General features: G+C 43.4%; 1 protein-coding gene across 1 annotated transcript; it reads left to right on the forward strand.

Moving 5' to 3' along the window:
* Window positions 1–284: 284 nt before the first annotated feature.
* On the forward strand, window positions 285–26,228 carry LOC145341254 (apolipoprotein D-like). Its single transcript, XM_080186181.1, has 7 exons — window positions 285–364; window positions 4,124–4,224; window positions 6,875–7,014; window positions 10,965–11,095; window positions 16,767–16,849; window positions 21,351–21,383; window positions 25,457–26,228. The coding sequence occupies exons 1-7, from the start codon at window positions 285–287 to the stop codon at window positions 25,684–25,686; spliced, it is 798 nt and encodes a 265-aa protein (XP_080042307.1). The 3' UTR covers window positions 25,687–26,228.
* The last annotated feature ends 212 nt before the right edge of the window (window positions 26,229–26,440 follow it).

Consider the following 26,440-nt stretch of genomic DNA (forward strand, 5'->3'; position numbering starts at 1 on the left):
AAACTGAATGTCATGGACAAAATTAGGCTGAAGGGCCTATTTCCATGCTGTAAACCTGTAGGACTCTATAACAGGTTGTTACATTATGTATGAAGTGCGAAAACCAAAAAATGTTTAATATAAATACCCTAAGAAAATAAACTGCAATGTTTCTTTAAAGAATGGTACATGTGGAAATTAATGTCTTTGTTTACATACTTCTGCCTGTGTCCCCTGAGTACTTGTACAATATGTGGCATCTGGAGCTTTTGGAGCAGAGGGATTGTTTTGTTAACAAATCGAACATGAACCCCGTTCTTGCTGATTCAGGAATATATAAGCATAGAGGAGAGAAACAAATTGGAGCTCAATGTGCAATGGAGTGGTAACAAGTGAGCCATGAGTTTTTCCACAGGATGGGCACCTCGCAGTATTGAAATATTTTTGTACAGAGGAGAAATATGAATGGGTGGCAAGTTGCTCCATTTTATTCTTGGGCTGTTCCCAACTGTCACCTTAAAGGAATGACAGAGACAAAGTCAATTACTCAGCTACCATATCAATTAGCATGTGCACAGTCCCATCGCACATTGAGAACAGATTCAAATTAGAGATGCTTTTTACAAGGATGGGAGCAAATTAAATATTACATTTGCAGACCATCAATCAGTGTTTTAGCAAGGAGCATGAGTAGGTTGTACAGCTTGGGTCCCTCTGTTCTCTCAGTGAAGGAATGTTATGTGATATGGAGGATGTTTATAGCTTTTGGTGATAATTCAATCTTTGTTGATGTTGGAAAGGCCTGTGTGGAATGTGCTGAAAGAACTTTCATTCTGAGATTGTTTGAAGTCCTGACTTCAGATTGGACTGTCCAGTAAGACAAACACTTCCTCTGAGGGAAGGAGAGAAATTGAATAGCAAAATCCATATTGTTTTTTGTTGACTGGTTTAGCACCTGGTGATTTTGGATCTCATAAACACTGACACAGATCAACTGGGAAAAATAATTTGTTTCTGTGCTGTAAGTTCTGTGGAACACTATGGGATTTTCCAGCAGTGTTTGCCCCAAAGCTGGAAAATCCCACCACGATTCCCAAGGCAGGAGGGATGGGAAAATTCTTGTCTATGTTTCGGTTTATAGATGCAATTCCTCAGTCAGACATGTGCAATAATTAGAAGTGCTAGCCAGGGAATTGCAGTCCAAAACTCCACGCATTTTGAGCCTTTCATTTAAATAGGTGTGAAATTAAAGTCTTTGGGCAGGATTTTCCAGCCGCTCTTGCCCCGAAGCCAGAAACTCCCGCTTGAGGTCAAAGGACATTACTATGGTCCACCTTCAGCCCTTCACAATTCCTGTGCCAGGCAGAATAGAAAACTTTGCCCCTCTGTTTTGATTCAGAGAATAGTGAACCTGGGGAATTCTGTACAATTCTGTTGAGGCTAAGTCCCTGAATATATTTAAGAAGGAAGTAGATTTCTCTACAATAAAGGCATTATGAGTTATGGGAGGAGAGTGGGAGTATGGCATTAAGATAGAGGATCAGACATGATCATATTAAATGGTAGAGCAGGTGCAAAGGACCTTGTTCTGCTCTCACTTTTTATGTTTCCTCTATGTTTCTAAATTTGACTTGTAACTTATCAGATACTGAATTAAGAAATCCATACCTCATGAAGCAAAACTTGGACAACATTCAGGTTTGAGCTAATGAGTGGCAAATAACATTCATGCCATGTAACTGCAAGGCAATGGCCATCTCTGACAAGAGAGAATTTAACCCTTGTCATTCAAAGACATTCTCATTGTTCAGCTGCCCATCGTCATCATCCTGGGGCTGACCATTGACCAGAAACTTAACTGGACTAGCCACCACTGTGTCTCCAAGAGCAGGTGAGAGGCTGGATAGTCTGTGGTAAATGAATTGCTTCTCCCCAAAACCTGTCCACCATCCACAAAGCAGAAATGGAATGTGATGAAATTATCCCCACCTGCTTGGATGAGTGCAGCTCCAACAACACTTAAGAACTTGACACCATTCAAGACAAAGCATCCTGCTTGATTGGCCATACATGCATGACCTGAAATGTTGACTCTCTCCATCTGGTGTACCACAGTTGCATTTTGTACCATATACAAGATCAGCAACTTACCAAGGGCCCTTTGACAACACCTCTCAAACCTACAAATCTCTACAATGTACAAGGACCTCACCACCTGGAAACTCCCTCCTAAGCCACACATTATTCTGACTTGAAAATACAATATCACCATTCTTTCATCATCACTGGGTTAATATCCTGGAATTCTCTAACAATCAGCACTACATTCACCACATAGTTGGCAGTGTTTCAAGTAGACCATTCACCACCATTCTCTTAGGAGAAATTAAGGATACACAATAAACAGTGACCTCACCAGTAAAAGTCACAACACATAAATGGATTTAAATAAAACATCTGAGTGCTCGAATGTCCAATATCACCTCCCTGTGTTTACCTGTGAAGACGTGGATGTGCTGGCGTTGGACTGGGATAAACACAGTAAAAAGTCTGACAACACCAGGTTTTAGTCCAACCGATTTATTTGATAGTAAACGCACAAGCTTTCGGGTTAGTCCCTTCTTGTGTTTACCTGTGAACGCAAGGACATTTTAATATGAAAAAGTTGAACTTGGAGAAGGGATTTTTAGCTTAAAAGTTCAATGGATTCTACTTATTTTGATCCTGAAAATGGCATGTGTATGGACTTGGGATTATTTAAATAAAGCTTCAGAGAATGAGACCAACCTTTCCAAACATGAGGACATAATCTAGGCTGACATCCTAATATAATGATGAGAAAATGCTGCATTGTCTGGGATGCTGTCTTTGAAGTGTCACAGTGAGACAATCGATTCAGGTACTTGCTAAATGGCACTATTCAAAAAGGTGTAAGCTGTTGTTCTGGTGGCTTGGTCAATACAGCTCTCACCCATCACCATTGAAAAACAGGTCACTGCTGTTTGGGGAATTCCATGGTGCTGAGAAAGCACATGACAGGAGGAGCTCGTGCAGAGGGACCTCGGGGTCCTTGTGCATGAGTCGCAAAAACCCAGCCTGCAGGTGCAGCAGGTGGTCAGGAAGGCGAATGGGATGCTGGCCTTCATAGCGAGGGGGATTGAATATAAAAGTAGGGAGGTCTTGCTGCAGCTGTATAGGGCACTGGTGAGGCCGCAGCTGGAGTACTGTGTGCAGTTTTGGGCGCCGCACCTGCGCAAGGATATTTTGGCCTTGGAGGGAGTGCAGAGGAGGTTTACTAGGCTGATACCGGAGTTGAGGGGGTTGAGCTATGAGGAGAGGCTGAATAAACTAGGCTTGTACTCGTTAGAGTTTAGAAGAATGAGGGGAGATCTCATTGAGACGTATAAGATGATGAATGGGATGGATAGGATAGAGGTGGAAAGACTCTTCCCGCTCAAAAAAGACAGTAGGACTAGGGGGCACAGCCTCAAGATAAAGGGGGGGCGGTTCAGAACGGAGTTGAGGAGGAACTTCTTCACTCAAAGGGTGGTGAATCTCTGGAATTCTCTGCCCGTTGAAGTGGTGGAGGCTGCCTCGCTAAATATTTTTAAGAAGCGGGTTGATGGGTTTTTGATAAGAGAGGGGATTAAGGGTTATGGGGAGAGGGCGGGAAAGTGGAACTGAGCCACGACAGATCAGCCATGATCTTATTGAATGGCGGGGCAGGCTCGAAGGGCCAGATGGCCTACTCCTGCTCCTATTTCTTATGTTCTTATGTTCTTATGTTCATTGGATGTGAAGTGCTCGGAATGTTTCTGAAATTGGTGATAAGGTTCTGCAAAAGTGCAACTCTTTCTTCATCATACCGAATCTAACAGGTATCAGGCTCTTGCTGCTGTAATGTAGTTGTTTTTCTATCATTATTTAACAGTATTTTGCTGTGATTGTTTTAAATATTGATCCAGGGATGAAGTTTAGAGACATTCTGATTAGTGCTTTGGTGAGATTCAGCAATCCTCACATTGCCCGATTCACCATTCTGTACAGAGCTGCACATTACTGACTGGCATCTCCCCTGGGGCTGTGAATCAGGATTGTTTTAACTCTTTCCCCGGTAACTCTGATCTCTTGCTGCTTTGGGTAGTGCTGACTGGGATATAAGGAGTGGCTGTGGGGCTGTGCAGCAGACACTGGTACACATCAGCTGGGATCCGGGAACAGCTGGAGAGCACATCACCGTTCAGGGTAAGTCATTGGGAATTGTTACAATGCGGGCAAGGGGATTATTGAATCTGAGGAGAGTTACTGTAATAAACTTGGGGAGGGGCGGCGGGGGATTTAAGGAGGGGGGTTTCGGAACAGAGTTCCTCCTTCACTGAACTGTGATCCTTTTGCCCAGCATTCTGTCCATTTCCATCATGATCAGTGTGTTCAGTGTGTTGGGGATTTTAAGGGAACCCATTTGATCAGATCGGAACATCATGGACATGGGGAGCTTTACACACAGACTGGCCAGTTATAAGTGTGCATCTTTAGACCTTGCGATTTGCCTGCTACTCCACTAAAACCAAGAAAGGTTCACTTATAAAGAGAGATTAATAATCCTATTGTGAAGAATCGAGTAGGTTTATTGCACCGTGCGAGTTGACCGAGTCGAACTGAGTTGATTTATACAAACAAGACTGTTCTGGAGGTGAATGTGTGGCCAGTCAAGTGGGGCTGCTGTGCCCTGAATGGTGTCAAGCTTCTTTGAGCGTTGCTGGAGCCGCACTCGTCCAGGCAAGTGGGCAGGAGAGCGAAAGGAGTGTTGCATCGAGGTGAGTGCAGTTTAGGGAGTGTAATGAAGCTTGTCACAAGTAGGACCCATTTGGAGCTCTGTTAAACTCCTGGACTGAGATGAGCTGGACATTTGGACTGACTGGGGAGCGCATCTCAATGATAAGAGTTTTGCAATGAGTTCCGGGAGGGCGCTGAGCAAAAGGATACATGTGTTTGCTGCGGCTGTTATGAAGCTGAAGCAACGGGATTCAAAGCTCCAGTGTTAGAAATTCCCTGGAAATTACCAGCATGGAGAATAGATTTTTAAATGACAGAAACAGACAAGAATCGTTTCAGATGATTTTGGAGATGAATGAGGAAATGTGGTTAAAACCACATGGAAAGTGGACTGTGAGAGGGCTGGGTGGTCGGAGCCCACTCCGGGGAACAATGCATCCAACCTCAGCGGAACCGCTGCTGTTCCCCCCTCACTCACTGCAACTGGGGCGAGGGATGCTTTTCCCTCTTTACTGTCTGAACCTTCCTCATTCAGCGCATTGGACTGAAGGCTCTGAACACTGACACACATTTTATAAGTGTACATCTGGAAACAGCTGTACCAGTTGGGAGAGCGGCAGCAGCGAGAATATCCGAGTGGAGACACTTCTCAAACTTGTTCCTAAATCCTCTTCTTAAACCCTCAGCTGTCCGCTTCGTCAGCAGCTTTGGGTTTAGCCAAACGTTAACTCAGTAAAGATTGGAGACTTGTCTGAACAGAAGGTGCTGGAAACATATCCCTGTCAGCATCTGATCTGGGGAACATTTTCCTTCGAGACTTTTCTCACAGTTCCTTAATGAACGTGAACGTAAACGCACTAACATAATAACATAAGAAATAGGAGCAGGAGTGGGCCATCTAGCCCTTCAAGCCTGCCCCGCCATTCAATAAGATCATGGATGATCTGTCGTGGCTCAGTTCCACTTTCCCGCCCTCTCCCCATAACCCTTAATCCCCTTGCCTATCAAAAACCCATCAACTCACGTCTTAAAAATATTTAGCGAGGCAGCCTCCACCACTTCAACGGGCAGAGAATTCCAGAGATTCACCACCCTTTGAGTGAAGAAGTTCCTTCTCAACTCCGTTTTAAACTGCCCCCCCTTTATCTTGAGGCTGTGCCCCCTAGTCCTACTGTCCTTTCTGAGCGGGAAGAGTCTCGCCACCTCTATCCTATCCATCCCATTCATCATCTTATACGTCTCAATGAGATCTCCCCTCATTCTTCTAAACTCTAACGAGTACAAGCCTAGTTTATTCAGCCTCTCCTCATAGCTCAACCCCCTCAACTCCGGCATCAGTCCAGTAAACCTCCTCTGCACTCCCTCCAAGGCCAAAATATCCTTGCGTAAGTGCAGCGAATAAAACTGCACACAGTACTCCAGCTGCACTAGAGGGGGTGCAGAGAAGATTCACCAGGATGCTGCCTGGGCTGGAACATTTAATTATGAGAGAGATTGGATAGACTTGAGTTGTTTCCTCTGGAGCAGAGAAGACCTGATTGAGGCATTAAAGATTATGAGGGGCATGGACAGGGTGGATAGGGAGCAGCTGTTCCCCTTAGTTGAAGGGCCAGTTACGAGGGGACACAAGTTAAAAGTGAGGGGTGGGAGGTTTAGTTGGGATTTGAGGAAAAACGTTTTACCCAGAAGGTGGTGATGATCTGGAATGCATTGCCTGGGAGGATGGTGGAGGTGCGATACCTTACATCCTTTAAAAAGTACCTGGGTGAGTACTTGGCACATCAACATTCAAGGCTATGGGCCAAGTGCTGGCAAGTGGGATTATATGGGCAGATCAGGGCCTTTCATGTGTTGGTGCAGATTCGATGGGCTGAAGGGCCTCTTCTGCACTGCAGTATTCTGTGATTCTGTGAATGCCAGCCCACCCCAAGTAAGAAGCAGCAGTCCTCACCAAGGGGAGAGGAACAGGGAACAGATCACTGACTTACAATCGCTCAGCCTTTTACACATAATCATCTAGATTTTTAACAACCAATTTGTTTGAAATAGACTCCACTTGTAATGATGGGACCCAGCAGGAATGCAAAATGATTGAGAAATCTCTCTCTTTGTGTTTCAGATTCCTCTGGAGCTGGTACCATGCAGGGATTATTGTTCATACTGTCCATCGCTTCTATTTGTCTCATCAAAAGAGTCCAAGCTGTCGAATGGGGTCCTTGTCAACATATAGAAGTGCAGAAAAATTTTACTATTGATAAGGTTTCTTGTTTTTGTAATTTGATTTATTATTGTCACATGTATTGGTATACAGTGAAAAGTATTGTTTCTTAATACTATACAGACAAACTATACAGATACTATACAGACTGTTCATGGAGTACATAAGAGAAAAGGAAAGGAGAGGGTGAGAGTAGAGTTTTTAAAGCATGTAGAATGAAAGTAAAAGATCGAATCAGGTGGGGACAACTTGTAAGAAGCCGCCATGTTCCAACACCATCTTGAATTGTCCTATATAGGCATTGTCCTATTAATTGTTCATTTGTTAGCTGCATGGCAACCCAATTAACTTTATATGTCAACCTATAAAAGATCAAGAAACAACATATTCCCAAATACCAACCTATATATACTAACATATGAATTAGGAGCGGACCCCTCCATGACTGATCTGATTGTGGCCTCAACTATACATATCACCTGTCCCCGGTAACATTTGGTTCCCTTGTTAATCAACATGCTATCTACCTCTGCCTTCAAAATACACATTGAGCCTAACTCCACCATACTCTGGAGAAGCAAGTTCCAAATATTCACTACCCTCTGAGAGAAAAATAATTCTCCTCATCTACCCTAAATGGCAGACTCTTTTATTTATAATGAGTGTCCCTCAACACTGGTTTGTCCCAGAAAGAGAAACATTCTTTCAGTATTCACCCTGTCATGTCACATCACCTCAGGATCTTATATGTTTCAACAATATCACATCTCAATTGTCTAAACTCCATTGGATACAGGGCCAGCCTGTCTGAACTATCCTCATAGGATAACTCCCCATATAACATATATGGATGGCATGGTGGTACACAACCCCAGGGACCCAGGTTCAATTCTGGCCTTCGTTGACTTGTGTGGAGTTTGCATGTTCTCCCCCTGTCTGCACTGGGTTTCTTCGGGTGCTCTGGTTTGTTCCCACACTCCAAAGATGTGCAGGTTAGGTGGATTGGGCATGCTAATTGCCCCTTAGTGTCCCAAGATGTGTAGATGAGATGGGAATTGTATTGGGTGACGGGGATAGGGCAGGAAGGAGGGCTTAGCTAAGATACTGCGAGTCGTTGCAGACTCAATGAGCCGAATGGTCCCTTCTGCATAGGAATCCTATGATTTTGTGATACTATGATAGTTCAAGGGAGGCTGCTCTGAACTGTTTCTAATGCACTTATATCCTTTCTTAAATAAGGAGACCATAACTATGCAGGACCCTATACAATTGCAGCAAAACATTCCTACTTTAATATTCTATTCCCCTTGCAATAAACAGTCATATTCCATTTGCCTTCTAATCACTAGCTGTATCTCCTTACTAACTTTTTGTGTTTCAGGTAGCAGGACATCCAAATCCCTCTATATTTCTGAATTTTGCAACCCCTCTCCATTTAAATAACATGCTGCTTTTCAGTCCCTCCTGCCAAAGTGGACACATCACATTTTCCCACACGATGCAGTGGGTTCACTTTCTAGTCACCTGTGGGAACTGAATTTCACATGAGACCGATTATAGATATCCCAGACAAAATCAGTTTGGGTTATTGCAGCCCGGTTTATCTAGTTTATACTTCAACATAAATGGATCTTGCAATACTGTAGTGCTGATTCTCCAACATACAACCCTTTGAAAGTGACCCCCTACTGAGAGCGAGGAATCAGAATTTACCAATAATACAAACTGAAAATGCTGGAATACTCAGCAGGCCGGGTAGCATCGGTGGATCAGAAGAGAGTTACTATTTCAGGTCAATGAAGATCCTTCAGTGTGCTCTGGTGAAGGAAGGGTTATCATCGATCCAAAATGTGACTATTTCTCTCTACAGATGCTGCCTGATCTGTTGAGTATTTCCAGCATCTTCTGTTATTATTTTGGATTTCCAGCATCAGAAACAGTCTGCGTTTGTGTCACTGAATTCACCAATGTATTACCAAATCTGTAGCGCGGGTGGAAGTGAGTAATGTTGGTAAAAATTATCTTTTCATCTGAAGTGGACTTGAATGAAGAACAAATCAAATTTGATATACGTTTAAAATAATTCTATTTAATCTTTCTCGTAATCACCTTAAATCTGTGCAATTGAAATGAAGAAAGTTTTGTCTCAAATATCTTACACTATTGTACTGTAACTCACATTAAGATGATTTTCCCAAATAAATGATCTTTATTTGTGTCAACCATTTTAACAGGTACAATTCTGTTGATCAAGTGTGTTCTAAAAATTGCAACTTTCAAGCAAACTTTCTCAATACAAACCTTTTGAATGGGAATATTGCTGATAGTTATATCACAGCAGTTCTGATACAAAGTCAGCCTCAAGAGCAAGGAGTGTAGGGGGTGATGGGTCAGAGAAATTCCTTTTGTTTTGCACTGGTAAATACTGGAACAATTTGAATTATAATTTAATGATTTTAATTTAAATGTCTTTCCAAGTGCCTGTAAAATAATATCAAAAGTGATGTTCTATGGGCCCCAGTGGCACACTTTGTTCAGTGAATATAGAGGTCATTTTTTTGTAAGGGGTCCAATTGTCTTTTAAATGCAACTGCCTCTGTATTAGAAACATAGAAAATAGGAACAGAACTAGGCCATTTGGCTCTTTCAGCAGCTCCACCTTCAATATGATCATGGTTGATCATCCAACTCAATAGCCTGATCCCACCACCCCCTCATATCTCTGATCCCCTTCGACTCAAATGTTATATCAAACTGCTTCTTGAAAACATACAATGTTTTGGCCTCAACTGCTTTCTGTAGTAATGAATACCACAGTCTTACCGCTCTCTGGGTGATGAAATTTCTCATCTCAGTCCTAAAAGATATATCCTTCATCCTTAGATGATGGCCCCCTGTGTCTGGACATCCCACCATCAGGAACATCTTTCCTGCACCTACCTACCCTGTTTAATCCGAGCAGGAAACAAGCAGTATTCTGTACTGTTAGTTTCATGCAATACTCAATTTTACATGAAAAAATAAGATATATGTGAGGTGACAATCCTTTTTTTAAAAATAGTGTATTTCAGACTTTGTTTCTCACCATTTGCTATCTCAATATTACTCCATTAGATTGTGATCAATACACCAACAGATATTTATAGGAAAGACTGAAAGAAAAAATTCAAAGTGTTGCTTTGTTTGCAGGCGTGGAATTGTATTTGAAATGACCCACAAAATTCTGATGTCTGATTCAAATGCGGAGCATTGAGTTCAGTAAGAAGTCTCACAACACCAAGTTAAGGTCCAACAGGTTTATGTGGGGAAGCACCAGCTTTCAGAGACTAGCTCCTTCTTCAGGTTGCTCCTTCTTCACTCACCTGAAGGAGTAGATCTCTGAAGAAGAGATCGCGTGTTCTCTGCCCTCTTCCTCAATTGGGTGAGTTCTTTTAAATAGGCCACCCTGCCTTCCTCTACCAATTTGACAAATGATGATAATCCAAAATATAACCTGGCTATTCTCTTTCAGATAATATTGTTGTGAATTTCCTGCATTTTGCTTTGAAGTTGTCCTCATCAATAACTGATGAAAGGCATTGGGCGAGTGTTTGAAATCCATTTACTTCCCCCGTCCTTCATTTTTATGAAAAAAATTCCCATTCTCCAGGCCCTAACCCCACACTGTTTTCTTACATGGCAGAGAGGCAAATGATTTGCTCTCATTTCTCTGCTTAGAATGCAACCAGGAGGAATTGCAGGGAGCGCAAATGCTGATGGTAATCTTCTGAGAGAACAGAGGCCCTCCTGATTAATCTAAATTTGGTCTTTGTTGTATGGAGAATCATGGTTACAAAATAATGCCATATACCAGCACTGTACTGTTTAACCTCATAAAAACCTTGTGAAGATATTTTGAGCGATTGTGTTTTTAATGTCTTGAAATAACATTTGATCCCAATATTTGTGCACAAAGATTCATGAAGCTAATACGTTTGCTTTGATTTTCCAGTATTTGGGAACATGGTATGAAATTGAACGACTTTACAATGTCAGTGGGCAGCACAAATGCATTTCAGAAACAATATTACGGATTTTTGACTATCATTATGCCAGGTTCCAGATTCTCACCCGACTGACCAAGTAAGTATCCTAGAGATAATCTTTAGTCTTTAATTAAACATGTTCCTTACATCATCCAGAAATAATGACCATTTGCATAAAAATATTCATACTCTGATACTAAAGTGGAGCCTATAAGATTGAAACAAATTGCTTGGCTAAACCATTCTGTGATGGAGTTTATCCTCCACATGTGCCAAACTCCTAATCCCACATACGTAACCCTTTATTCCCCTTTCCTTCAATCATCAACCTGACCTCCAGTTGAAAGCTATCATGGAATTAGATTTTAGTCTGGACGCAAATTCTGTGGGGGCTTTGAGGTCAGGAAAGCCAGATAAACAGGGTTCCCAAATGCCCTGAAGAATTTAGTTACTCTGTTGCTTTTATTTTTTTTCTATGGGGTTCCAGCCAGCTTGAAGTCAGTCTGATTGACAAGCTGGATATCTTCCAGCAGACTACAAGAGCAGGTGGCATGGTGTGGGAGTGCGAGATAATAGTGGAGGGGTAATGGTGAATCCAATGCTCCTCTGAACCTACCAGCAATTCAGCAAAGGTCACATGCGGGGAGGGCGGGCAGTGACGTTGTAGTATTGTCACTGGACATTTAATCGAGAACCAGGGTAAAACTCTGGGTTCAAATCCCACCAGGGCAGATTGTGAAATTTGAATTCAATAAAAATTTGGAACTAAAAATCTACTGATGACCATGAAATCATTGTCTATTGTTATGAAAACCCATCTGGTTCATTAATGTCCTTCAGGGGAAAGTAAATCTGCTGCCCTTACCCAGTCTGGCCCACATGGACTCTGGATCCACAGAGTGGTTGATTCTTAACTGATCCCTGAAATCGCCCAGCAAGCCACTAAGTTCAAAGGCAATTTGGAATGGACAATAAATGCTGCCCAGCCAGTGACGCTTACATTCTATTCAATGAATAAGTTAGAACAAAACATGAACGCAGCACCTTTTGCTCCCATTAAGCTGTAGAGTTTCAGAGTGACAGAATGACTGTTGTCAAAGGCTTATCACAATACTTGAATTATCAAACCGTTTCCTGCAAAAAAATGAAGCAATCATCTCACTACTGTTAAAACCTGAAGTGAGTGAGTTTGATTAAGATTTTACATTTGCAAGTCGGAATGCATTTGTAAAATCCAGTGCAATGATGTTGGGTTGTGAACCACATTCCCATAATACTGTAGTCAGGTAGGTGTTTAACTTGCTTGTCTGTCATCTAAGACAAACACATTAAATTGCAAGTGGACTAGCCGTAAGCCAATTGACCCAAATTTTACACTGCCGATGACATCATGCAGGGAAGGAAGGCAAACGAGGGCAGGTTGCTTTCTCAGGGAAAGGGAGTATCTCCTGTTGAAGAGTATCTCATTTGCATTGAGGCAATCTTCCCTCAAGATGGTATCCTTTGGCCTCCAAAACCTGGTTCCCACACTTCACTCTCTTGAGATTGATCAATTTCTGCCCAAAATGTGCTGTCTTACCTCTGCCCAGTTTCCATGCCATCTTCTCTGAGCCAGTCCCAGCTGCGCCCACTGTTGAATTCTGGTACTGCAACAGCTGCCCGGTCATCTGATTGGTTGATAGCCCTCAAGGTTGGGATTTCCTTCACTGAGGGGTGAAAGCCCCACATTGAGCTTGTTAAGGCCACGTACAGTGTATTGTTACTGGGGGCAGTCTTTTCAAAAATATGTCCATTCATTACCAGCATCTCCACCTTAAAGAAGTTTGTCTTGACCAATTATCCCTTTAGAAATCCATTCTGACTATGTCTAACTCTTCATATAGAAATATTATCATTTCAATCTTAATTAAAGAGTCCAAAGAGTTTCCTTAACACACATACTAAACTAACTGGTTTGAAAATACTCAGATTAACTCCATCGCTCTTTTAAACATGGACACAATATTGATCAATCTCCAATCCAGTGACATACACCTATACTTAATAGAGCTTGAAGCAAAATTTTCTGGGGTGTTCCTCAAGTTCTGATTTGATTTGATTTATTATAATCATATGTATTGGTATACAGTGAAAATAATTGTTTCTTGCATACCGTACGTAAAGAAGGAAAGGAGATGGTGCAAAATGTAGTGTTATAGCCATAGTGAGGGTGTGGAGAAAGATCAGCCTAATATGAGGTAGGTCCATTCAAAAGTTTGTTGGCAGCAGGGAAGTAACTGTTCTTGAGTCAGTTGATACGTGACCTCAGACTTTTGTACCTTTTTCCCAATGGAAGAAGTTTAAGATAGTATGTCCAGGGTGCGTGAGGTCCTTGATTATGTTGGCTATTTTCTGAGGCAGCAGGAAGTGTAGACAGAGTCAATGGATGGGTTTGCATGAAAAATTGGGCTAAATTTAAGATCTTTTGTAGCTTCTTGCAGTCTTGGGTAGAACAGGAACCACATCAAGCTGTGATATGACTAAAAAGAATGCTCCCTATGGTGCATCTGTAAAAGTTGGTAAAAGTTGTAGCTGGCATACCAAATTTCCTATGTGTTCTGAGAAAGTAGAGGTGTTGGTGGGCTTCCTTAACTATAGTGTTGGCGTGGGAGGACCAGGATAGATTGTTGGTGATCTGGACACCTAAAAACTTGAAAATCTCAACTATTTCTGCTTCGTCCCCATTGATGTAGACAAGGGCATGTTCTCCACTACACTTCCTGAAGTCGATGTCAATCTCCTTCATTTTGTTGACATTGAGGGAGAGATTATTGTCATCGCACCAGTTCACCAGATTCTCTGTATCATTCCTGTACTCTGTTTTGTCATTGTTTGAGATACAACCAACTACGGTGGTGTTGTTAGCAAACTTGAAAATTGAGTTGGAGGGGAATTTGGTCACACTGTAATAGATGTATAAGGACTATAGTAGGGTGCTGAGAACACAGCCTTTGGGGCACTGGTGCTGAGGATGATCATGGAGAAGGTGTTGTTGCCTATCCTTACTGATTGTGGTCTATGGGTTAGGAAGTTCAGGACCCAGTCACAGAGGGAGGAGCCAAGGCCCAGGCCATGGAGTTTGGAGATTAATTTTGTAGGAATAATGATGTTGAAGACTGAGCTGTAGTGAATAAGTAGGTCTCTGACATAGGTGTCTTTGTTACCTAGGGGTTCTAGGGTTGAGTGCAGGGCCAGGGAGATGGCGACTGCTGTGGACTTGTTGTGGTGGTAGGCGACCTGTAGTGGATCCAGGCAATCTGAGAGGCTGGAATTGATTCATACCATGACTAATCTTTCGAAGCATTTCATGATCGAGGATATCAGAGCCATCAGACGATAGTCATTGAGGCACACTGCTTTGTTTTTCTTTGGTACGGGGATGATGGTCATCTTCTTGAAGCAAATAGGGACCTCAGATTGTTGTAAAGAGAGGTTGAAAATGTCTGAGACCACCCCCGCCAGCTGATCCATGCAGGATCTGAGTGCTCGTCCAGGTACCCCATCTGGACCAGTCGCTTCCAATAGGTTGACCTTCAAGAAGGCTGCTCTGACATCTGCAGTGGTGACCTCTGGTACAGGTTCATCCGAGGCGACTGGGATGGAGGGTGGGCTCTCGCTCAAAACGGGCGTTGAGCGCATTGAGCTCATCTGGGAGAGGTGCGTTGGAGCTGGTGATTTTATATGCCTTCATCTTGTAGCCTGTTTTGTTTTGCAAATCTTACCATAGTCAGTGGGGGTCCATGTGGCTAGCCTTAGGATCCTTGCTTGGCTCAGTACTACCATTGCAGAATGTAGTGTTATAGTCATAGCGAGGCTGTTGAGAAAGGTCAGCTTAATATGAGGTACATCTGTTCAAAACTCTGACAGCAGCAGGGAAGAAACTGTTCTTGAGTCGGTTGGTACGTAACCCCAGACTTTTGTATCTTGTTCCTGATGGAAGTAGATGGAAGAGAGAATGTCCAGGGTGCGTGGGGTCCTTGATTATGCTGGCTGATTTTCTGAGGCAGCCGGAAGTGTAGACAGAATGAATGGATGGGAGGCTGGTTTGCGTAATGGACTGAGCTTCATTCGCAACCCTTTGTAGTTTTGTGTGGTCTTGGACAGAGCATGAACCATACCAAGTTGTGATACATCCAAAAAGGATGCTTTCTATGATGCATCTATAAAAGTTGTTGAGAGTCATGGCAGATATGTCAAATTTCTTTAGCCTCCTGAGAAAGTAGAGGCGTTGGTGGATTTTCTTTACCATAGCATTGGCGTGGAGGAACCAGGACGGTTTGCTGGTGATCTGGACATCTAGAAATTTGAAGCTCCCGACCATTTCTACTTCATCCCCATTGATGTAGCGAGGGGCATGTCCTTTACTAAGCTTCCTGAAGTCGACTATCTCATTCGTTTTACTGAGGGAAAGATTATCAACATCGCACCAGTTCACCAGTTTCTCTGTCTCTTTCCTGTACTCCTTCTCAGCATTGTTTGAGATCCAACCCACTAAGTTGGTGTCATTAGTAAGCTTGAAAGTCACATTGGAGAGGAATTTGACCATATATTTATTGGGGTATAAGGAGTATAGTAAGGGGTTCAGAATACAGCCTTATGGGGCACCGGTGTTGGGGATAATTCTGCTGAATCCATTGGATGTATCCCATCATTCTCAATGCTTTGTTGTCCTTTATCAAAAAAATCCCTCTTGTCTATAGTATTATTCCCTCAGTTTTTAACAATTCCAGGCTTCTGTTCCCTGACAATATTCTTTTCTTTTGTAAAAACTTATTGACTTATTGCCATGGTCAAGTTTTTTATCACCTTCTACAAATTGGCAATCCTCACTTCCCACAGAATCCACCTCACTGTTAATTATTCCTTTTTATTTATGTACAATATTTATAAATACCTTACTGTATCTTTTTTGATCATCCTGATCCAACTCAAACACCTATTTTCTTATGCCCCCGTTTATAATTTCCACATTGTGTTTTGTGGCAATCATTGTCCTTCTTCTTGTTTTCTCTATTTATCAATGGCATCTGAAAGCTACAAATTCTTTCATTCTCTTTTAATGGAGCGTTTTTGATCTAAACGTCTTGCAACTTTTTTAAACATATCCCACTGTTGCTCAGTGGTCCTGTGTGTGCTTTCTTCAATCTGGCCTATTTAAATATGGTATTCTGGTGTTTGTATTTGCATTTTCCCTTTCTAGTTGGATCTTAAACCAAATTAAATTGTGATATTTGCTCAAAGGTTGTTCGCTACATTTGAGTCATCCACCTGGTCTGTTTCATTGCTCATTATTGAATCCAGCAATGTCTGCACACTTATAGGCTGACGGACATCATGCTTTAAGAAAAAGACTTGTCGATTGTAAGAATTATGTGCCTTTTTCCGCAATTATTCTCTCTGTCCTGATCGACAAGTGGATATTGAAAATATCCCAGACGATTATTCCTGCTTTGTTCTGACTGCAGATTTCTGCCTCACAGACCTCTTTTTATCCTTACCCTCCAACTTTATTAACACAGTGCCTCCTTCTCTTCTACATCAACCTATTCAGAACACACTGTGGCTGATATGAAAAGGCACATGATCTTCCACATTGGAAATCTGCTCTGAAGAGGAGAATACAATATCCCCTCCAACCCCACTACCATCCCTTTATATCAATGCATTCATGCAAGATTGAAAATAAAGCGATCACTGTTTTCACATGCAGAGCTTGTTTTTTTTTGCAGTGGTGATGGTGACGTGATTGCAACACCAGGACAATTAACAGTACCTACAAAGGGAGAAAAGGCCAAACTTCAGTACAGACTCGGTATGTATTATCTTCATTTATTCTTTCATGGGATGTGGGCATCTCTGCTAGGCCAGCATTTGTTGCCAATACCTGATTGCCCTTGAGAAAGTGGCAGTGAGCTGCCTTATTAGACCACTGCTGTCCATGTGGTTTAGGTTCACTCGAATGCTGTTAAGGAGGGAGTTCCAGAATTTTAACCCTGCGATAGTGAAAAACAATGGCATATTTCCAAGTCAGGATAGTGTGTGGATTGGAGGTGAACTTGCCCTGGTGTTCCCATGCATCTTTTGCCCTTGTCCTTCTAGGAGGTAGAGGTCACGGATTTGGAAGACGTTACTGAAGGAGCCTTGGTGAGTTGCTGCAGTGATTTTTAGATGATAAACTTTGCTGCCACTATGTGTTGGTGGTGGAGGGAGTGAATGTTTAAGCTGGTGGATGGAGTCCTAGGCAAATGGGCTGCTTCGTCCTGGATAGCATTGGATTTCCTGAATGTTGTTGGAGCTGCAGTCATCCGGGCAAGTGGAGAGTGTTCCATCACATTCCTAACTTCTGCCTTGTAGATGGTTGACAGGCTTTGGGGAGAAAGGAGGTGAGTTAATTGCCACGGGACTCATAGGGCAGAATTTCCCCATCCTGCCTGCCACAGGAATCATAGTGGCTGGACAGGACCATGTCTGCTGACCTTGGGCAGGAAATTTTGTTCTTGGGGTGAGTGCGGACGGAAAATCCTCCTCATAGTCTCTGACCTGCCCTTGTAGCCACAGTATTTACATGTCTGGTTCAGTTCAGTTTCTGGTCAATGGTAACTTGCAGGATTTTGTTGGTGGAGATTCTGTGATATTAATGCCATTGAATGTCAAGAGAAGAGTATGAGATTCTCTCTTTTTGGAGATGGTTTTCCTGACACTTGTATGGTACAAAAGCAACTTACCACTTATCAGCCCAAGCCTGAATTGTTGTCCAGATCTTATTGCTTATGAACGAGGGCAGCTTCAGAACCTGGGCTGTTGAGAATGGTGCTGAATACCATCAGTAGTGAACACTCTCACTTCTGACCTAATGATGGAAGTAAGGTTATTAATGAAGCAGCTAGACATGGTTGAGTCTGGGACACCACCATGTGACATTCCTACAATGATGCCCTGAGACTAAGGTGATTGACTTCCAACAACCACAACAACCTGAAGTGGAGACCAAGATAGATTATCCACATATCCCCTCTACTTGAAGGTAGTTGTAAATGTTTCAGACTTGTCTTTTGCACTGATATATTGGGCTCCTCCATCATTGAGGATGAGGATATTTGTGCGTTGTCCTCCTCCAGTTAATTATTTAATTGTCCATCACCATTCATGTCTGGATGTGGCAGGACTGCAGAGCTTTGTTCTGATCTGTTGGCTGTGGGATCATTTAGCTCAGTCTATTGCCTGCTGCTTATACTGTTTGGTTTGGAAGTAGCCCTGCATTGTATCTTCATCATGTTGACCCCTCATTTTTAGCTATGCCTGGTGGCACAACCTCCTGTCCTCTTCATTGGACAAGAGTTGACCACTTGCCTTGGTGGTGATGGTGGAATGAGGAATATGCTGGGCCATGAGGTTACAGGTTGTGGTTGAATACAATTTTGCTGTAGCTGATGGCCCACAGTGTCCCTTAGATTCCCAGTTTTAAGTTGTTCGATCAAATCAACATCTATTTCATTTAACACAGTGATAGTGCCATACAACAAAAAGAACAGTATCCTCAGTGTGAAGGTGGGGCTTCATCTCCACATGGACTGTGTGTTGGATGCTCCTTCCAATACTGTCATGGACAGTATTGTCTGTGATAAATAGATATATAAGAATGAGGTGAGGTAGATGTTTTGCTCTTGATGGTTCCCTCACCATCTGCTGCAGAGCCAGTACAGGAGCTTCATCCTTTAGCACTCACTCAGATCAGTCAGTAGTGATGTTCCTGAGCCACTGATGGTAATGGACATTGAAGTCCCCACCCAGGGTGCATTCTGGGCTCGTGCAACCATTAGTGCTTCTTCCACGTGGTGTTCATGAGGAAGAAGCATTGGTTCATCAGCTGAGGAGAGGGTGTGGGGTTGGGCAGCGGGATAGGTGGTAATCAGCAGTAAATTTCCTTGTCGTGGATTACTATGCTGCACCACGCAAACATTGTTCTGTAATCTCTCTACTAGATTTCTTCCTGGGATTTCATTTGTGAACAAATGTCAAAATCAACTGGAGAAACAATTGTTTATTTGTACTGAGGATTTTGTTCCATTGAGGCAGCACATTCATACGGTGGGGCGGGGCTGTGGGGGCTGGGTGCGGATTTTAATTTGGAGAACCTGAGAAAAATATCACAATGTTGGTTGCTACCGGCCATCTTCCACATTTAACCAGAACATGTTAAGATCCTTGTGGGCAATCCCCTTGGGAGAAACAGGTTGCCTTTTAACATTTGCTAATTGCTCAAGTGACATTTCAGTTAACTATTAAATTAACGACGTATCCATGAATTTCTGGTTAAAGCAAGGCGAGAACACAATAATAATTGAAGGGACTGAATTAAACTTCTGGGGAGTAGGATTGACAGATTTTCTCTGTGTAGTGTTGGCATCATCTAAGATGCCCCTTCTGTGCTGTAAGTGTCTGTTTTGTTTTTGTTGTTGTTTTTTATTTTGATGTCAATAGAGATCATTGTTGATCTGGTCTATATGGATTTTAGCAAAGCCTTTGGCACATGGGAGACTTATAAAGTAGACAAAGGCACGAGATAAGGTGTAATTTAATAAGGTGAATTCAAAATTGCCTCAGTTGTAGCAGAAAGAGGGTGATGATAAAATCATAGAATCCCTACAGTGCAGAAGGAGGCCATATGGCCCATCGAGCCTGAACCAACAACAATCCTACCCACACCTTATTCCCATAATCCCACACACCTACCTTGCTAATCTCCCTGACACTAAGGGGCAACTTAGCATGGCCAATCAACCTAACCCAGACATTTTTGGAGTGTGGCGGAAACTGGAGCACCCAGAGGAAACCCATGTGGACATGCGGAGAAAGAAGGCTGCTTTAGTGACTGGAACACAGTAAGAAGTCTCACAATACCAGGTTAAAGTCCAATAGGTTTATTTGGTAGCAAAAGCCACTAGCTTTTGGAGCACTGCTCCTTAGTGATTGGAAGCCAGTGTCAAGTGAGAAGAGATCTGTGTTGGGTCCCCTATTATTAATTATTTATATAAACAACATTGATGACTATGTGGGGTTAGGTTAGTAAGTTTTCAGTTGACACAAAGATTAGCTGGGTGGTTAACAGTGAGTGTCTGGGGTATAGGAAGATATAGATAGGATGGCCAAATGGACAGATAAGTGACAGATGAAATTTAACCCTGAAAGATGTGAGTTGATACACTTTGGAAGGAATAGTTTGACAAGAAAATTTTCAATGAATGGCATGATACTAGGAACTTGAAGGACAAAGGAACCTTGGGATGTTTGTCCATATATCTCTAAAGTGAAAGGGCATGTTAGTGGTGCAGTAAAAAAGGCCTTTATCAACTGAGGCACAGATCACAAAAGCAGAGAGGTTTTTAGGAGCTGTATAGAACTTTGATGAGGCCACAGTTAGAGTACTGTATGCAGTTCTGGTCGCCACATTATAGGAAGGATGTGATTGCGCTGGAGGGGATGCAGGAGATTCACCAGGATGTTGCCTGGGATGAAACATTTAAGTTGTGAAGAGGGGTTGGGTAGGCTTGGGTTGTTTTCGTTGGAGCAGAGAAGACTGAGGGGCAACCTGATCGAGGTGTGCAAGATTATGGGTGCCATAGACAGAATGGATAAGGAACAGCTGTTGAAAGGTCAATCATGAACAAGGTGGACACAATTCAAAGTGAGGGGCAGGAGGTTTGGGGGGGTGAACTGAGGAAAATCGTTTTCTCCCAAGGATGGTGACGGTTTGGAATGTGCTGCCTGGGAGGGTGGTGGGGGCGATTGCCTCACATCCTTTAACAAGTACCTGAATGAACATTTTGGCATATCATAACATTTAAGGTTATAGGCCAAGTGCGGGTAAATGTGATTAGGTAAGTAGGTCAGGTGTTTCTCACATGTTAGTGCAGACTCAATGGTCCAAAGGGCTCCTGCTGCACTGTGTGAATCTGTGATTCCGTGAAATCAAAATCTCTCTTCAAAAGCTTTATTTTGTTTCCATGACAATCAAAACCATCATCCTGGTCAGCTCTTTCTGAAGCTTTGGTTGATATATCATTGATTGAGGAGATTTTCCTACTTTGGACATCCAATCATGATCATCTGAATATCTGGTCATCAAAGTTTCCTTGATGAGGCGTTCCCTGAAATTCTCAATGTCAGCACACCCCAACTTCAGAAAGGGAAAGTGAAGACTAGAACGTTTAATTTATGAAAAATACTGTCGTTAACATTACTTTTCTTCTTTGAGATCAACAGAAAGTGTGACTGCTGTTTGTGACTTAAATTTTGTTTTGTCAATCCAACAGAAAGATCACAGATTGGAACAGAGACTATGCCAGGTATGTATTAAAAGTACCAGTTCCTGATAAATAAACTGAACACAAAGGCAGGCTGGAATTCCCCCATTCCACCCACTACTGGAATTTTCGTGGGCGGGTTGCGGAGAAGGTAAAACGCCATTGACGTTATGGCGGGAATTTCTGGCTTCTGTTCACAGTATGTAACAAATTGAGATGCTGTTTTGGAACGTGATAATGCAGTGCAGTGTATTGACATGGCTTCCAGTAAATCTGTTGTTTATTTTCTCGTTACCATGGCAGTAGTTCATTTGTTAATCTTTGGCTGGGGTCTTCACATTGGATATGAATAGCGATGAGAGTGCCAAATCTCACAAGAGACCCAACCCTTGTGTTATGTCAGTTAAAGTTAAAGTTAGATTTATTACTCACAAGTAAGGCTGACATTAACATTGCAATGAAGTTACTGTGAAATTCCCCAAGTCGCCACACTCCGGATCCTGTTCAGCTCACTGCACCTAACCAGCACATCTTTCAGACTGCGGGAGGAAACCGGAGCACCTGGAGGAACCCCATGCAAAAACTGGGAGAACGTGCAAACTCCACACAGTGACTTGAGCCAGGAATTGAACCTGAGTCCCTGTGAGGCAGCAGTGCTAACCACTGTGCCACGTGGGAACTCGCCTTGTGATTATCCCTGCCCCCCTCCAGTAACATAACAGGATTCCTGACGTTCAATGTTGGGGACCCATTAGATTAAATTTAAATCTCATGGCCAGGCCTCTAATCATGTCAGTTCTCTAAATGAGAACCCACCATGCCAGCATAATGCTGTAGGATCCCCTCTTGGAGTTTTGTTTCCCTCACCCTCACAATGCGATGGAGAATGCCGCCTATGGGGCCAGTGGCTTCAATGTTGTTTTTCCCACTCGCTGCCACAACCTGCATTAAAAAGGGTAAGTTCCACCCTTTGAGTCTGGCATCATCATTCGTTGGGGGTCAAGCAAGCAAATATCATCTATCACAATCTCCAGTAACATAGTTTGATAATTAGAGAAGCAAGCTTTTACTGAGAAAATAAGCTTCCTGTATAAAACTGCTGGTAGCAGATATTGGAACATTTGAATGTAACAGCCATTAAGGATTGATATGAGTGTGATATTCATGATACATTACCAGAAGAGGCAGTGTGTAAAGGTTCTAGCCTAGTTTATTTATCAGTCACAAGTTGGCTTACATTAACACTGCAATGAAGTTACTGTGAAAATCCCCTAGTCACCAACACTCCGGCACCTGTTTGGGTACACTGAGGGAGAGATTAGTGTGGCCAATGCACCTAACCCGCACATCTTTGGACTGGGGAGGAAACTGGCGCACGTGGAGGAAATCCACTCAGATACAGGGAGAGCATGCAAACTTCACACAGACAGTCACCCGAGGCCGAAATTGAGCCTGGGAACTTGGCGCTGTGAGGCAGTAGAGCTAAACACTGTGCCACCATGCGTTTTGCCATTCTTTAATGCTATAAGGACAAAGAAGTCGTTATAATGTCGAATCTTAAAAACTTTTAGGAGTTACAAACTTCAGTGCAGAATTCTTTTGCTTCTGATTGATTTGAGACAATGGGTGGGATTTTCCATTCAGTGCACAGAGTGCTGCCTGAGGCGAGAAACCTGGCGTACACAGGCTGCACTGTCAGCTTTTCCCTCGGGTAATCCAGCACTCTGTGCACAAAGTATCTGGAGGCCAGGTCCACACCATCATGTTGGCAGAGTGGGCCAGAAAAAGCCAGGAACTAGCAATCCTGAGATGGGGGGGGCACACCGATTTCAGATATAGAACACGGGAAGCTCTCTCCCCACTGCCCCCATCATATGCACATGCTGACACCCCCCTGCAAACATGGGGACCACCCTGTCCACCTCCCTTTCCCTCCACATGCATGCACAAGGAAAACCACTGCTCCCTGACCAAAAAAGGAACCCCTATTCCCACCCCCACCGTGGAGGACTTCAGAGGGCCCCCCTGGCAACACACCTGACACTCCCCCTGGCACATCTCTGTGGCAGCCTCCAGTACACTGGAACTGTCTTGGGTCTGCGTGGGTGCTTACCTTGATCCTGGGGTCTCCACTATCATTGTTGGCCCCAGCTGGTTGCAATACAAGCAGTGGCCACCACTCGAGGTGGTGCTATTGAGGCTGAAGAGCTGCCAATGCTCTGATTGACTGGCAGTTCCGGCAGGCAGGATCTTTGCCCTAAAAGGGATTGAAGCCTCAATGTCAGATAATTGGCTGCCTGATGGTCATTAAATTGTGTCAGGGTTTCTGGAAATGGGCCATACCACTGCCTTTAAGTCAACCCAATGTGTAATGCTACTCAACTGATGCCTGACTGTGATTTGATGTGTTCTTTTCCAAGTTAAAGATGCTGATCATTTCAGGTCAATGTGAGGCTATGTGCTTTTCAGAAATTTGCAGATCAACTCAAGGTCTTTTTTTTAATATCTTTTCCTTTGAAGTAAAACTAGTTTGATTTTAAACTCTTTCCTCACATTGAGGGATTCTATGGCAGATTGGAAAGTTTCGGAGCTGTTTTGCTTGCGTTGTAAAGTGTGATGATTCACACCAGATCCAAGGATGCTCCAGGGCCAATTCCAGGATGTTATACATCCGATCTGTGAAATTCTTCACCATGCTTTGGTGGGTTTTGTAAGACCAATGGTGTTATAGCAACTGGTGTTAGCAGAGGCAATGACTCATTCGCAGTGGGACAGTACCAGGTAAAAGAACCAGAGCCAGAATTCTCCCAAAAAAATCCAATTGTAGAATTTGTGGTAAAACTGAAACAAAACACCCTGTTTTTTTTCAGTGGGAGTTCAGGAAAAAAATCTCCCACACGCATGATTCACTAACAAAAATCAGTGAGTGGGGCCTATTCCCGCTGGCGAGGCCAGCAGCATAGCGCTGAGCGGGCCACTCCACATGGGCTGATCTGTCAGCGCCATGAGCGACACATGCGCAGTGGCTCCTGTTAGCCAACCTCCTGATTGCTGGTGGCCAACTCAACTGCTGGCCCTGCATACATGCCCGGGCCAGCCTCGAACCCCCGCCCGCTGCAGTTTTGATCTCCCCTTGATCCACCCATCCCACACCCCACAACTCACAGTACTAATTCTCCCCCTGCAGTCCCAGCCCTCCAGCAGGCTGTCCCCCTCTGATGCCCAACCACAATCCCTGGCCTCTTTCCCTCCACCAGCGATCCTCTCTGCAGAGTGGCAGCAGGACAACCCACCCCCAACAATCGCATCCATTATGCCCCGCCCCAGTCAGGCCCTGCCCCTATTAGGCCCACCCCTTGGCACTGCCCCATGTCTGATAGGCAGTGCCAAGTTGCCCCCTGCATGTTGGCCTTTTGCCCCATGGGAAATGCCAGGGGCACAAGTTGACTCTGCCAAGGTGCCAATGCCCCAGGAGCACCAACTCCCCCAACATCCAACCCTCTGGGGGGGCCTTGATTAATTATCTGCTCTTCACTCCAGTGGGGTCAGGCTGCCAGTCCCCGAAAGTGGGTAGCTATAGTAATCCCCACTGGAGTGAAACACTCCGGCGGGGGTGGGGGGGAGGGGGGAGTGGTATGGGGCAGTGTTGGGATGCCAGCGGACCCAGAGACTTCAGTCCCAGGCCTGCTAATTGTATTTAAAATATATGGAAATGGTCATTTAAATAACTTAAGGGCCTTCCTGCCGATTTCCGACATGGAGCTGACTCGGTTGGAAATCCAGGTGTTAGGAGACGCTATTGGCGTGTGATCCCACACTTTGGGCATCGTTGGAATCTCCCGGCCCACTGCATGAAAACATCAGTGCAGTGGGATGGGAGAACTGTTCCCCCCCCCCCCCCCCCCACCACCGCCCCCCCACTCAAGGGGTCTGACAACAGTGAAATGGCCCATAATCAGTTAATGGAGATATATTTCACTGCTCCAAATGATGGTTTCAGTTTCTCCAAATTCTTTTATCCAGGTACTGCATTTAAGTCAATTAACCAGTTAGATAATACAAAATGCAAGTTTCATCCCAGATTAATGTTCTGTCTTTCTTTTTGGTTTTTGCAGACGATCCCACTTTTCATTACTGGGTAATAGCCACCGACTATACAAGTTACTCTCTGGTATTCTCCTGCGTATCCTTCCTCGGAATAGCACACACCCCTTATGCCTGGATTTTGTCAAGAGAACGACAGCTATCTGAGAATAGCACCAACTACCTGCATAATCTCCTGGCTGAATATTCCGTCCACCTCAATGATATTGTGAAAGTGGATCAAACTGGTTGTGTAGTGTAAAGAGCTGGTCAAAACACACACAGAATCAAACATGTTACTCTATATCAAAATGCCCTTATCTTTAGTTTATTCCATTGTAATTTACACTGGAGTTAGTATACCTGGAAATCTACCATATCTGCTGCGGTTGCTGTGATGAAATATGAATGAGTTACCTTCATCTAAAGTGTAAGAGTTTTAATAAACATTTCCAATATCTGCCATTGCTCAAATTCAATTCCATAGTGAAGTCTTGACTGGCTTATCACTAGACAACCATATCTACTATTTAAAATAAAAACAATTGGAACTACATTTGGTATAAGCAGAGAAACGGGCTTGTTAGCGCTGATCAACATGAAAGAAGTCATTGTGTAGTGTCCAGCTTTTTACTCATGGACCAGAGTTTTCTTCCTGTGATAACCCCAGCCATATCTCTCCACTCATTCATTTTAAAGATCGGAAAGCCAAACATGGGTAAGTGATTCAGCAGAAAATACAGAATCCCCCTTAATGACTTTAAAAACAACCTTGATTTGGCTTCCTTATTGTAACACTTCAGTTATTCGATGATGTGGGGATGCTGGCATTGGACTGGAGTAAGCATGGTAAGAAGTCTTACAACACCAGGTTAAAGTCCAACAGGTTATTTGGAATCACAAGCTTTCAGACCACTGCTCCTTCATTAGGTGAGTCACTCACTTGAGGAAGGAGCAGCACTCTGAAAGCTTACGGTTCCAAATAAACCTGTTGGACTTTAACCTGGTGTTGTGAG

Source organism: Carcharhinus amblyrhynchos, chromosome 3, assembly GCF_965287045.1.
Source record: "Carcharhinus amblyrhynchos chromosome 3, sCarAmb.v2.hapA, whole genome shotgun sequence".
Taxonomy (NCBI): domain Eukaryota; kingdom Metazoa; phylum Chordata; class Chondrichthyes; order Carcharhiniformes; family Carcharhinidae; genus Carcharhinus; species Carcharhinus amblyrhynchos.

Coding starts and splice junctions, on each gene's coding strand:
- LOC145341254 (XM_080186181.1), top strand. CDS start 285: ATGAACCCCGTTCTTGCTGATTCAGGAATATATAAGCATAGAGGAGAG. Junction 4,225..6,874: donor AGAGCACATCACCGTTCAGG/GTAAGTCATTGG, acceptor TTTGTGTTTCAG/ATTCCTCTGGAGCTGGTACC. Junction 11,096..16,766: donor ATTCTCACCCGACTGACCAA/GTAAGTATCCTA, acceptor TTTTTTTTGCAG/TGGTGATGGTGACGTGATTG.